The following is a 14,710-nucleotide window of genomic DNA, read 5'->3' on the forward strand; positions in this document are numbered from 1 at the left end:
GTTATTATGACCTGTTACTTAATCTATAGAGTCTCCTGAACATTTCCTACAATACATTCACTGTGGCTTATAGAATAGTATTTATTTTATAGGCCAATATGTATTTCATATGCATTGAGTTACATTGTGGCCAATGGAATGGGTGGAGTAAAATGCCAGCAACAATGGCAAATACACAGTGCCCCTTGATGTTTTTGCATATAATCACTCTATAGAGTCTTCTAAACATTTCCTACAATACATTCACTGCGGTGTATAGAATAGTTTTTTCTATATGAGTCAATATGTATTTCATATTGAGTCACATTGTGGCCAATGGTATGGGTGGAGTATAACACCAGCAACAATTACACAGTGCCCCTAGATTTCTTTGCATAGAATTATTCTATCCTCTCTCCTGAACATTTCCTACAATAAATTTTTACAATATACACTAAGTATTCAAGTGTCAAAATCGTATAAATACATTTCCTAAGATTCCTAAGAAACAAAGGACTGGCACCCTTCTTGGTCTAGGCAGGAGAACATGGTCAAGGTACCTAATAATCCTCTGATATTATACAGGTGTGTCACAATCAAAGTAAAGATTCACATACCAGCTAATGGAAATACAGACATTTCCCAAATGTACCTTAGTTCAACATTTCCATAACACACTCCCCTTTTAACTTGAATAAATACGGACTGTTCATGGATTAAGTTAGATAGTCCTCGGATGATTATTTTATAAGCGTTTGTCTCTCTATTTGCAAATAAACTGTTAATTATGCCAAGAGAATTTTATCTCTGTACTTCCTCCTTTAAGAGTTCTGATCGATGAAATTACCATCACACTTTCCACTGTTACCTTGCCTCCAAAAGTCCCTGTAGTTGACATTAGTGCAACAAATAAATAGCCTAGCACAGGGCAATTCAATTCCGGTCCTGGAGGGCGCGAAACACTTCTGGTTCTACCTGTTAGTTGATTGCCTTCACCTGGCATCTCAGGTCTGAATCAGTGTGCTCATCCAAATAAATTTCATTGGACAAATGTATTTCTACTGGTAAATACCTGTTTATGCTACGATTTGTTGACAGGATATAAGCAAGAGAAAAGTATCTGTTAGAGTGCAAAGAAAAAATAAGTCTCCAACAGACAAACAAAATGTGAAAGAACTATTTTCTTTTTGAAAAGTATATATTTTGCTCTTTTGAACAGTATTTAGAATAATCTCCGATCATTATTATGTTAGGAAGCCAGTATCTACTTTCAATTTGAATATATATAGATGAGGCCAATAGCTATGGATTTTTCCTGTGAATTACAAATTTGCTCAGTCTAGATTGTGTTGACATGTCGAAGTTTGACGACACATGAATGCTCTCATAAACTGTGCTTTACATTTTCTTAACCCTACCACTTCAACATGTTTGCTGTGTGGTTGGTTTAACAACAATCTTCTCATTTCAGAAGTCTCTCAGGTAAACAGTATCTCACAAAAGTGAGTACACCCCTCACATTTTTGTAGAAGATTGCCAAGACCCTGAAACTGAGCTGCAGCACAGTGGCCAAGACCATACAGCGGTTTAACAGGATAGGTTCCACTCAGAACAGGCCTTGCTGTGGTCGACCAAAGAAGTTGAGTGCACATGCTCTGCGTCATATCCAGAGGATGTCTTTGGGAAATAGATGTATGTGTTCTGCCAGCAATGCTGCAGAGGTTGAAGGGGTGGGGGGGTCAGCCTGTCAGTGCAACAACTGTTTTAATGTAGGTACAGTTTTCCTCCACTTTCTCTTTATGGTCCTCATTTATGACGTCTAACATTGATGAGTTGCTGTCAATAGCCCTTTTGTGCCGATTCCAAGGATGCGTTTCGCTGTACTGTACTTGTACTGTTGAAAGACAATAAAGTTGAATCTAATCTAATACATAGCATTAATGTGATGTTCTGCCTTTGAATGGAGCTTAAACCCAAAATCTTTAAACAGCACCTTTCTCCAGTTACAAAAACCTGACTGTGATTCAGGTGTACTGGGCAGAGAAAGAATAGGCGAAACAATAAGTTGAATCTGGACTTACAGAATATTCAAGCCATGAATTGTCCTTACAGCTTAGGATTTTAGGAGCTGTTGAAAGCCCTTTTCCTAGTACCATGCTGTGTTCTGGGAAATGTTTTACAACATCTTGAAATGTCTGAAATACACAATAAATGATGTGTCACATCTCTATGGAAAGGTATAATTAAGGGATCCACAAGTTTAGACGCTAATAGCTGCTACCTAATATGTGTAGTTTACAGTATAGGCCTGGCTCACCATTGGGTCATTTTAGAACAGCATATCTGGTGCTTGATGCAGCTGGGAGGGGCTCTTTGACATCTCCTGGCACCCCTGGCTTACTGTCTAGCTCAGGTCTCTGTGTCATCCCTTGATACATATATTACATTAGAATAACATAATAACCATTAGTGTAATTGCAATAAAACGCCACAGCCATCATAAAAAGAACACACATGAATTAACAACCAACGTTTTAAAGTGAGGCATAATCTGACAAAATCTTCTATTTCAAGCTGAAGCTAAACTTAAATTCTGAACTGGGCATGTGATTGACTGTCTGGTAGATGCTAGACCTGGTGATGGTAGACTGGGTCCTTGGGATGTCTGACCACACTGAACTGGTGGTGGTAGACTGGGTCCTTGGGATATCTGACCACACTGACCTGGTGATGGTAGACTGGGTCCTTGGGATGTCTGACCACACTGACCTGGTGATGGTAGACTGGGTCCTTAGGTGTCTGACCACACTAGCTTACTATATAGTAAACAGTACATACTTCACCATCACCTGCAAAGTATGTGCTTATAGTACTTAATATATAGTGTGTAATTTGAGATCCACATACGTTTTACCTATATTTCACCTACGTTTCACCTACGTTTTCTGAGTCAAATTAAAAATCACTTCCTGGTCGTGAAAATGGGGAATATTTCAAAAATAAAAGTGGCCAACATAGTAAAGTGTAAAACTGTATCTGTTAATCGTTAAAGACAGAAGTCATACCTCCCACATTAATCGTTCCATTCATACAGCATCAGCATTGTAAGAACTAGTGGATTGGACCCATAAACATGAACACGTTGTTATGTTAATACTGGACTCAAATGTCCCTGGCAAGTCATGCTATCCACCGAAGGTATTTCCCCTCTCTTTTCAGTATGTACCCGCTGATGTGTTTCAAGGAAAACTAGATGACTGAAACTCACTCTCCCAGAGTCAGAACAGGAGTAAGGTCTCTCTCCAGTATGTATGCGCTCCCTGTTTAAAGATAGTAGAATAAAAATGTATAGTTATTTAGCAGGGCAGGCATACAAAACAAATAAAAACTTAGCATTTTAAATTTCCTAGCTTAATTAACATCTCTCCGTTTAATGCTGTGAAGACAGACACTAATCAGTAGGGGAACCCAGGAATGGTTGTACCACTTTTTGCCTTTTCATCAGTTTCTCTGAGATAATTTGTGATTGTGTATTTAAAACGTGATACAAACAATCAACATCTATCCTAGGATTTACTGTCTGGTTGGCATCCCCAGAATACCACCTGTATTTTCTCTGAAATGAATTAGCTTCCACCAAAGACACAAGTGAGGATTGCTTTGATCCTTATCTAGAGCTCTTATATTAGGACCATAACCTGAGTTTATTGATGTTAGTACCATAACCTGGGTCTATTGATGTTAGTACCATAACCTGAGTTTATTGATGTTAGGACCATAACCTGGGTTTACTCATGTTAGTACCATAACCTGAGTTTATTGATGTTAGGACCATAACCTGGGTTTACTCATGTTAGTACTATAACCTGGGTCTTCTAGGTATTCAGGCCCTACATTTCAATTCACCTGAGAACCTCAGGTAAAACAACATGCACATAGAATAACACAGAAAACGGTTTGGAACAATAAATCAATGTTTATTCAACACTTCAACAAGCAGACAGTTCCAGTTTCATAATATTACAAATCAGTGAAGTTAAATGCAAATACACACACATACTGTACAGTTCCAGTCAAATGTCTGGACACATACTTTGCATTCTCACTAATATGTTTCACAAGGTAGTCTCCTGGAATGCTTTCCAACTATCTTAAAGGAGTTCCTGCATGATGGGATAGCTGTTCCCTTAGTTTTTGTCTTGTCAACCATAGTTTGTAGTAAAGGAACATCTACATACATGTTGTTTCTAAACGCGATTTCTGTGAATCATTTAAAAACAAATTCATTATCCTGTTCATCTCAGAATGAAGTCATTAAAATAATGGAATACACTTAAAAAAATAAACAGGTATGTCATTTGCAATAACAAGTTACGGCAATGAAATGCTTGGTTTTCCTACTCCTGACAGTGCAGTTAAAATTTCAAAAGTAACAGTCATTATAATTGGTTTGCCCGTCAGGAAGTTCATGATCCATCTGTACATAGTGGGGTCGAGACCCAGATCCCTGAGCTTCACCGCTAGCTTGTGGGGCACAATGGTGTTGAAGGCTGAGCTACTGTCAATGAACAGCATTCTCATATGTGTTCCTTTTGTCCAGATTAGAGAGTGCAGAGTGGAGGGTCAGAGCGATGGCGTCCTCTGTGGATCTGTTATGTCTGTAGGCAAACTGTAGTGCACAGGTGTCGAACCGGTTCCACAAAGGGCCGAGTGTCTGCAGGTTTTTGGTTTTTCCTATAAATTGGTTCCTAGTTCATACCTACACAACCAGGTGAGGGTAGAAACTAACCAATCAGTGACCTAATTAACCAATCAAGTACAAGGAGAGAGCAAAAACCTGCAGACACACGGCCCTCCGTGGAACCGGTTTGACACCTCTGCTGTAGTGGGTCAAGTGTTGCAGGCATGGAGTCTGTGATGTGTTTTAACTAGCCCTTCAAAGCACTTCATGATGATTGGTGAATGGTACAGGGCGGTAATTGTCTGACCTGGTCATTTGGAAAGGGCAGCCATCCTGGTTCATTTGAGTATCCATGCCAGGGATGATGTTCTCAAATCAAGCATAGAAAGAGTTCAGTTCCTCTGGGAGAGAAGCCGATACTTCCCCCACACTACCCGTGTTGCCTTTATAGTCAGTGATGGTTCTTAGACCACTCCACGTGTTCCTGGTATTGGAGCCCTAGTAGTGAGATTCTACTTTGATTCTGTATTGCCTTTTCACCAGGTTGAAGTGTGTGATTAAGTTTGTTGTTCCGAATGTTTTCAATGTTTTTCCTCCACGTAAATTTTGGACACATTTTCAGACATTTTCCTTGGCTGAGTTTGTCACAACATACAAACATTCAGACGTGAGACAAATTAAAAGATTAACCTGAATGAATGAGTGGAGGAACATGCTTGTGATATAAGATGCTTCCACGCGGGTGTACTGCATGATACAACTTAGCAATAAGCATCCTATCAGGCTCTGTGACAAAAAATACTAAAGTGCCAAGTCGGCCCAGCTGATCTACATTTTGGATCAAAATGGCAAGAGGAAAGGGTTTAAGTGACTCTGACAGAGGGTTAATTATTGGGTCTCTTCCAGGTTGACAACGCCACCACCCACAGGACATGAGGGGTCACTGAATGGTTTGATGAGTGTGACAATGATGCGAATCATTTGCTATGGCCTTCACAGACACCAGATCTCAGCCAACTGAAACCTATGGGAGATTTAGGATTAACGCCCTAGACAGCGCTCTCTACCACCATCATCAAGACACCAAATGTGTCCTCAAAACACCAAATGAGAAATATATTTTGGAAGAATAACATTCCTACCTTCCAGGAGTTCCACAGACTCACAGAATCCATGCCAAGACACGGTTCTGGTGGCTTGTGAAGCGGTTCTGGTGGCTTGTGGTGGCCCAACACCTTACTGAAACACTGCTGGTTTTTCCTTAAATTTGCCTTATGTCTGAATCTAATAATATATTTAAGAGAATAGTTGTATTATGTCACCCCTTCATATACATGGGCATGCCCTACACAAGAAATACATAACATGTCACAATCCACCATGATATGTGCACATTAAAATAAGAACTACAAAATAACTGTATGATAATATTAATATAATCATAATATCAAAAATATTAATATATGATAACATTAGTTTAAAAAAAAAAGAGAATATATAATAGCAACATTAATATATACTACTAATAACATTAACAATACATAATATTCCACACAGATCAACTACAAAATCTCTCCCATAGAACAATGACCATCCTTCCCCTAATTCTTTAGCCAAACCATATTAAGTTACTCCAAAATACTTCTCCACAATACATCCCTGAACTGTTTAGACTTGGATAGTGAGTGCATTATTTATATTCCAGTTGTTCTAAAGTATCTGACTGTCTCCAAAGCATTTAATCTCTTTCCAACAAGTTCTTTGATTATGAGAAACTCTTCCCTCTCTATGATGTACTCTAAGTTTAGATGATGTCATAAACCACATCCCACATTCAGAAGTAGGGTTATTCTCCAGTAAGCATCTACTGATGAGTATGAAGGGAACCTAGATGACTGAAACATTTCCCAGAATCAGAATCAGAGTAAGGGATCTCTCTTGTATGCATGCGCTGGTGAGCTTAAAGGCTGCCTAATTGAGAGAAACTCTAGCCAGAGTTAGAAACGGAGTAAGTCTAATCTTTAGTATGTATGCGCTGGTGAGATTTAAGGCTGTCTGATCGAGAGAAACTCTTCCCACAGTCAGAACAGGAGTAAGGCTTCTCCCCGGTGTGCATTCTCCGATGAACATTAAATTGAGACGATGAAAAGAAACTCTTCCCACAGGCAGAACAGGAGTAAGGTTTCTCTCCACTATGTATGCGTTGGTGCGATTTTAGGCTGCTTAACCAAGAAAATGTCTTTCCACAGTCGGCACAGGAGTAAGGCTTCTCTCCTGTGTGCACTCTCTGATGTTGAGTAAGTGGACCTGAACTTGTAAAACTCTTACCACAGTCAGTACAGGAGTAAGGCTTCTCTCCTGTGTGTACTCTCTGATGTAGAGTAAGAGTAAAGGAATGAATGAAACTCTTCCCACAGTAAGAACAGGAGTAAGGTTTCTCTCCACTATGTATGTGCTGGTGACGTTCAAGGCCGATTAACTGAGAGAAACGCTTACCACAGTCAGTACAGGAGTAAGGCTTCTCTCCTGTGTGTACCCTCTGATGTAGAGTAAGTGTACTTGAAGTAGTGAAACTCTTCCCACAGTCAGAACAGGAGTAAGGTTTCTCTCCAGTATGTAGGCGCTGGTGACATTTTACAGAACTTGATGAAGAGAAACTCTTCCCACAGTTGGTACAGGAATAAGGCTTCTCTCCTGTGTGCACTCTCTGATGTAGAGCAAGTCCTGCTGAAGTAGTGAAACTCTTCCCACATTCAGAACAGGAGTACAATTTCTCTCCAGTATGTAGGCGCTGGTGAGTTTTTAAGTTATTTAACTGATTGAAACTCTTCCCACAGTCAGAACAGGAGAAAGGTTTCTCTCCAGTATGTAGGCGCTGGTGACATTTTACAGAACTTGATGAAGAGAAACTCTTCCCACAGTTGGTACAGGAATAAGGCTTCTCTCCTGTGTGCATTCTTTGATGTTGACCAAGTCCTGCTGAAGTACTGAAACTCTTCCCACATTCAGAACAGGAGTACAGTTTCTCTCCAGTATGTAGGTGCTGGTGAGTTTTTAAGTTATTTAAATGATTGAAACTCTTCCCACAGTCAGAACAGGAGTAAGGTTTCTCTCCAGTATGTAGGCGCTGGTGACATTTTAGGTAACTTGATGAAGAGAAACTCTTCCCACAGTCGGTACAGGAATAAGGCTTCTCTCCTGTGTGCACTCTCTGATGGCGAGCAAGTCCTGCTGAAGTAGTGAAACCCTTCCCACAGTCAGAACAGGAATGAGGCTTCATTCCAAGATGTACGTGCTGGTGAGTTTTAAGTTGATAGATATCAAAGAAACTCTTCCCACATTCAGAACAGGAATAGGGCTTCTCTCCAGTATGTAGGCGCTGGTGAACTTTTAGGTAACTTGATGAAGAGAAACTCTTTCCACAATAGGTACAGTGGTAAGGCTTCTCTCCTGTGTGCACTCTCTGATGTTGTGAAAGTGCAGCTGATTTTCTGAAACTCTTGCCACAGTCAGAACAGGAGTATTTCTTCTCTCCCGCATGGATGATAAAATGAAGTTTCAACTGTGATATAGATAGAAAACTTTTTTCACAATGGGAGCAGTGGTAAGACTTCTTAACTTCGTTGTCTTTGTGTTGTTTCTCTCCAAATGTAGAAAATGTCTCCACTTCTGGAATCCAATCTGTGACAGACATCAGAAATGTTAGTTTGTTATTTCCAGGCTTAACAAAATATATGCATTCCATTACATTAGATACAAATAGTCTTCAAATTGAAATTTTCTTCAGCCCAAAAGAACCTAAAAATCTATGGAAGTGATGGAAGCATGCAAGCATGTTTTATTTACTAATTGCAAAATGAACCGCCATATGTTTCAAATGTGGAGTTGTGTTTAAAACGTATTTGAACACGTTCTCGGATGCATCCATGACATCCACAGACATTTCGGCAGCAGCAGAAATGTAAACTATTTATTCACATTAATTAGTGCAACTAATTAGTTATATTATTCAGTGACATGAGTTTGCCATGGTGATGTGGTGTGCCCAGTGGTTCAGCAGACTACAAAATCAGCTCTGATTGGGATATTCTCGCATTATGCTGTTACGTCAAGCTTTATAGTTTTAGAGTTGGTCTATAGCTTTCCTTTAGAGGCTCAAGCAAGGTATATGCATATACTAGCAAATGGTATTCAATTATTGAGTGAATCTAAAAAGGGGGCCAAAATGCACCAAGGTAGTGTGATGAAATAACTTTGTTGTCCTTAAAACACTTTGGAAGTATGCAGACAGATTGTCTTTGTTGATGTTGCCAATTTCACACCATTTCAACCATGTGACATGCAGTGTGGTCCTCTGGAAAGTACAGAGTTTCAAGGCAGTTAAGTTGGCAATAAGTAATATAGGGGTCTGTGAAATGTACGGTACCCCTCCACCGCTGCTACTAGGTCAGTAGTAGCTGAAAATCATCAGACACCTCAAACGTCTTCGTACATCTCAACCAAATAAATCCTGGTCTTGATTGCACACTGTACAGTAGGCTGCCTTTCTCATAAGATAGTGGAAAAGTATGTTTATTCAATCCACTTTTTCATTAATCTCCGGACTCCTTATTCATCTCAATTACTTATTCTATTATAGCATATTGGCACGCCAAATAAGTGGCAGCAGCTACAAACATTTATAGGTTTTAGTTAATGTAATTTGTATTAAAAGTATTAAAAAAAACTACATTTTCAGAGGAAATATTAAAAAAAAAAAAAAAAAAAACATGATTGATTCCTGAAACAATTTATTAAAATAATACTGAAATCATGAGTGCATTGGCATAGGTCAGAATCAGGAGGCCCTTTAGCAACAGTGTTTGGTGAAAGGTGCATTTCTTTTTCCACTAAGCCTTGCACGGTAATGCCAAAACCATGTACTTGGAGTGATATTAACTTCAAATGTGTTTGAACATTTCATTGCGCCCGGTGGCACGGATGAGAAATTCACTGAGGGCAGATTAACCTCATCGCACAACTTTATGTCCAGGTACTCAATAGTCATTGAAAAACAAACAAAATGTGCAAAACATCTTCTACATCTTCAGATTTGTCAGTAACTACACACTTTACAAGTTGTACCGGTTTCATCTGGTGGAAAACAGCAATTCGGGGTAGATATTCCCTTCTCAGTGGGCATGCTGTAAAATTTCCTAATTTCCCATTGCTCCCCCGATTAATGACATGTTTATTTATAAATACATTTTGGGATTATAACTTTTTTCCCACAGGGGACAATTAACAAATGCTTCAATCAAATTGAAAATTACATCTCGTCGGGGTTCATAACTTTCTCCTTTAGTAAGTTATTTATTATACATTCTACACTTTCAGCTTTCGTTTTTTCAATTATGATTATTGCTGGTCTATTGTTGACTTTGACCCATTGGTTAAAACAATGTGTTAATATCTTAATTGAGAATAAATTACTAAAACCAAAGAGGCTGCAAAGACATCTAGGTGTAAAATTTAAGACCCTATTATAGGCCTAAAGACCTTTGGAAACCTTGTTTTAAAAAGATATATAAACATATTCCACTGTTACGCTGCACTCAAGCAAACTAACACATGAACATCCAGTTCGTAATGTTGCCTATGTGCTTAACTCCGTTTGCTGCAAGTGTGACAGACAGAACATAATGTTAACCTATACATTTTCCAGTTTTTGTTGTGACCCATTAGGTTTATAAGCATATAATATCTGCCCAACAAAGCGTTTTTCATTTTCAGGAACAACATAATAGAGAAATGTTAAAAAGCAACGTTATAGCAAGCCATTAAGGAACAAAATCACAGGTGATATTATGATAAACTTAATTGTGCCAAATGATGTTCGTTCTTAACGTAGTCACGGTGTACAAATATATTGTGTATGAATGTAAAACCTGAGAGGTACGGTTGGAAAAAAGGTTGCAGGAAATGGCATATACCCCTTCCATGAGGAGAAAAACAAAACAAAAGACATTAAATGTTCTTGATGAACAACTCTTACCCTGATTAATTAAACCCTCAATCTCTTCCTCTTCACCTGTAATATCATTCAATCCCAGTGTTTGACTGCAGTCTTCCTGCTTCACTGATGTCATCTCTGAATCAAGTGACTCTTGTTTGATCTCAGTGTGGAAGGAGAGCAGCAGGTTGGGTTTCTCCTCCATCTGATAAAATAAAGACCACACCAGACCCATACATGACTGATGAACATGTGGGATGGGAACAAAAAAGAGATACAATGAAAGAAAAAAGATAAACCCAATCACTTAGGCTAATGACAACAAAATTCCATCCATCCATCTTCTACCGCTTATCCGGGGCCGGGTCGCGGGGGCAGCAGTCTAAGCAGGGATGCCCAGACTTCCCTCTCCCCAGACACTTCCTCTAGCTCTTCCGGGGGGACACCGAGGCGTTCCCAGGCCAGCCGGGAGACATAGTCCCTCCAGCGTGTCCTAGGTCTTCCCCGGGGTCTCCTCCCGGTGGGATGGGACCGGAACACCTTCCCAGGAAGGCGTTCCGGAGGCATCCGAAAAAGATGCCCAAGCCACCTCAGCTGACCCCTCTCGATGTGGAGGAGCAACGGCTCTACTCTGAGCTCCTCCCGGGTGACCGAGCTTCTCACCCTATCTCTAAGGGATCGCCCAGCCACCCTGCGGAGAAAACTCATTTCGGCCGCCTGTATCCGGGATCTTGTCCTTTCGGTCATGACCCAAAGCTCATGACCATAGGTGAGAGTAGGAACGTAGATTGACTGGTAAATCGAGAGCTTCGCCTTGCGGCTCAGCTCTTTCTTCACCACGACAGACCGATACATCGACTGCATTACTGCAGAAGCTGCACCGATCCGTCTGTCAATCTCCCGTTCCATCCTTCCCTCACTCGTGAACAAGACCCCTAGATACTTAAACTCCTCCACTTGAGGCAGGCACTCTCCACCAACCTGAAGTGGGCAAGCCACCCTTTTCCGACTGAGGACCATGGCCTCGGATTTGGAGGTACTGATTTTCATCCCCACCGCTTCACACTCGGCTGCAAACCGTCCCAGTGCATGCTGAAGGTCCTGGTTAGAAGGGGCCAACACGACAACATCATCTGCAAAGAGCAGAGACGAAATCGTGTGGTCCCCAAACCTGACACCCTCCGGCCCCTGGCTGCGCCTAGAAATTCTGTCTCCGGCAGGGCTGCCCTTTGACAACAAAATTAACAGCAAGATTTAAGAGTAGGGGGTTGACAAATTCAGAATATTATTATGGCATTACTTTTTTCTCAGTTCGTCCCCTTTAATGGTGATAACCTTCTTCAACTTAGGCAATTTCTCAAAACTGACGGATCGTCTGCACCCGCTGCAGGCCTTTAACAGCAACGAGATGCTTTTCCGATTTAGCATGCGACTTCAAGGCTTTTAGGCCTAAACTAGACAGCTCCAACGCCTTCATACACAGAGTGCAATAGGCTTGATAACGATTGTTTGCGACGGGCTTGAGCCAACTACTAAACACTACGTCTTCGAGCCATAGATCGAGGTACATTTTCCCATTGTGATAGCAAGGATGATTTCAAGTCTGTTTGCTGCACTGCCGCACGGACCTTGTAGTTCTGGGACGCTGTGATACCACTTAGATTCCTCAGACAGAACTACAATAGGTGAAACTAATGAATGCCATTGCCGCCGCCAGCGCATTTTGATGGAAGAACAAATGAATGGACGAGCATATACATTTAAGACGTGGCTAAATGTAATTTATGACCTTATATGGAAAATCCGGACGTTTTTATGGCCTAAAATTCTTATTGTTAAATTTGAGACGTTTTATGACCCCGCAGAAACCCTGTGAACAGTACATACAACTCCATGAATGAAGTAATTCACGTAAGACGTAAATACAAAACCCAACATAAATGCACACAAATAATAGGATACACCTTTAAACCATTACAGAGCTCTGAAACGAGGACAAATATATAACTCTTACGACGGTGCAGGCCTGGTCTTCCTCCATAACACGGACTGGGGAACAAAGGCGAAGTCCTCTCTTGCGGTTAAGCGGAGCGAATGTTCCAGGGAGGTCTAAAGTGGCGCAGGTGAAAAAAAGTAGGAAAGTTGCGAGTTGATCAGAGACCAGTCGACGTTTCTTCAGTAACAGGCAGAGGAAACCCCCAGAATTCACTGGTATCTGGAATCACTATTGGAGTTCGCCCTATCTTTTCTAAACAGTACTCTGCCCAACGGAAGATATCTAGCAAGCTTAATTAGACTAGCTAAGGACTAACAATAAAATACGATTTAGTTAATATCCGTATGTACCGAAAGACCCAGCGGTCGTCACTGGATTTGCTGTGTTATTTCGTCACTCGGAAAATTATCCATTAACACTGAGTTAACCCACTTACAAATACTGGTCAGTAACAGGTCATAATAACTACTGATCAGCGTCCTGTGCAATAAGGTATATCTGCAGACCGCAAATCGGGGGCATTACTTAATATGGGGGTTCCTGAGTATTAAGTTTCGCCCTCTAATGTTCGCTATTGGTCAGTTTAAATGGGGGTTCCTGAATATTAAGTAACACCCACTGATGTTCGCCATTGGTCAATTTGGGTACATCCTGGTTTGACACACGTTTCAACACTAGGTGTCATGTATGCGTATGACGCAATTACGTTGAGTGTACTAATGGAGGAAGAGTAAACTAATGTTACAACTTTATCTCATAGTTCAATATCATTTGTCAAGATATAACACTAGGTTCAAGCGGTTCAAGCACTGATATAGAAAACAAAAGTGTATTTGCTTTGACTACTGCACTCTAGTCTGATTATGCTTGTACCAATTATGTAAAATAAAATGGTATTTTCCAATAACATTTAATTATATGTTGTTTCAGGATTAAAATAGTTTGATAACAAACAACTGAAATACATTCATTTGAAAACTGAAGTGCCTCTAAAAAAGTTTTGGTTAGTCATGAATGAGACATTGTTGGTGGTTTAGAAAGCTGCTGAGTGCAGTTATAATACAGACACATGCATACATACACATGCACAGTCATACTCACTATGCCTGCCATGGTCAGTTTTTCTTTGAGTAGTGTGATGGCAATTTCTAAAGTACAAAACAGTTCTATGAAAATGGTAGGTAAGACAGGAGAAATCAATTGCGCAATAAACGGCTTTAATAAACTTGCAAGGAGAGAATACGCAGGTTACAAAGTAACAGTGAATAGTCGCTAAATAAAAACAGGCAATCGACAGTATTTAAAGACAGGAGAGGGGTGTGACAAATCCTGCACATTCCAGCTCAATCAGGACACATTCCCTTTGTTCCATTATAACCAAAACATCACACAAAGGACAGCTCTCCTCCCTGCCATAAATACCTTCTTCAAATCTAAGGGTTCCAACCGAACCCGAACAGACAATAGATGCCCTGGTGAGTTTATACAGATAAGGAGATAAAGAGCACCCTTTCATCAGCTGATACCAGTCAATGATTCCCCCTATGCAAATACCAGATCCCCCACATTCCTCTACCCATCTAAACAGTGGGACTCAGTCCTTTAATCAGTGAGATACATACATTGTATAAAGAAATTTCCACAACAGTAGCCGTTGCTTGGTTATATGTGATACAGTAGAAGGCCATCATTAGGAGGTTGATGATTGAGAATTCTGCTTATTGCAGTTAAAATATAGTTGATCTGAGCTCTTCATGTTACAAAGTGAAACAGGCCTCCCTTTTGCACAAGTTTATACAGTATTACCATTTATGTATTTTCCATAGATTCAACATATTAGACAAATGTGAACATGCTGTGTAAGGTACATTGTGCGGTGGACCTGTGAGCAACAACTTCAGTGACAGCTAAACTGTTCTGAAGGTCCTTTTTGAAGACCTGTGGGTTCAGCTGTATAGATCTGACCAGTTTTCAACTTGGTTATGGACTTAAAACATTATTGGGAGGAATATGTGTTACATCTAATTTAACCCTTATCCTAAACATTTTTCAATAGCATAAA

General features: G+C 40.3%; 2 protein-coding genes across 4 annotated transcripts in view; one reads left to right on the plus strand and one right to left on the minus strand.

Annotated features, from left to right (window-relative positions):
* The window catches only part of LOC105027450 (zinc finger protein OZF-like), a 541,343-nt gene that overhangs the window by 427,587 nt on the left and 99,046 nt on the right, over positions 1–14,710 (plus strand). The gene's annotated exons all lie outside the window — the stretch shown is intronic.
* On the minus strand, positions 6,169–13,187 carry LOC109614779 (zinc finger protein 420-like). Its single transcript, XM_029115982.2, has 3 exons — positions 12,667–13,187; positions 10,695–10,893; positions 6,169–8,341 (listed from the first exon to the last, which is right to left on the minus strand). The coding sequence occupies exons 1-3, from the start codon at positions 12,691–12,693 to the stop codon at positions 6,675–6,677; spliced, it is 1,893 nt and encodes a 630-aa protein (XP_028971815.2). The 5' UTR covers positions 12,694–13,187; the 3' UTR covers positions 6,169–6,674.

The sequence above is a fragment of the Esox lucius genome, chromosome 20, assembly GCF_011004845.1.
Source record: "Esox lucius isolate fEsoLuc1 chromosome 20, fEsoLuc1.pri, whole genome shotgun sequence".
NCBI lineage: Eukaryota > Metazoa > Chordata > Actinopteri > Esociformes > Esocidae > Esox > Esox lucius.

Bases quoted from the DNA above. Each gene is read 5' to 3' on its own strand.
- LOC109614779 (XM_029115982.2), bottom strand. From the start codon at position 12,693: ATGGAGGAAGACCAGGCCTGCACCGTC. The intron at 10,894-12,666 runs GTAAGAGTTATA...CATGTTCATCAG, and splicing joins AAGACCAGGCCTGCACCGTC to TCATGTATGGGTCTGGTGTG. The intron at 8,342-10,694 runs GTAAGAGTTGTT...TGTCTGTCACAG, and splicing joins TGAGGGTTTAATTAATCAGG to ATTGGATTCCAGAAGTGGAG.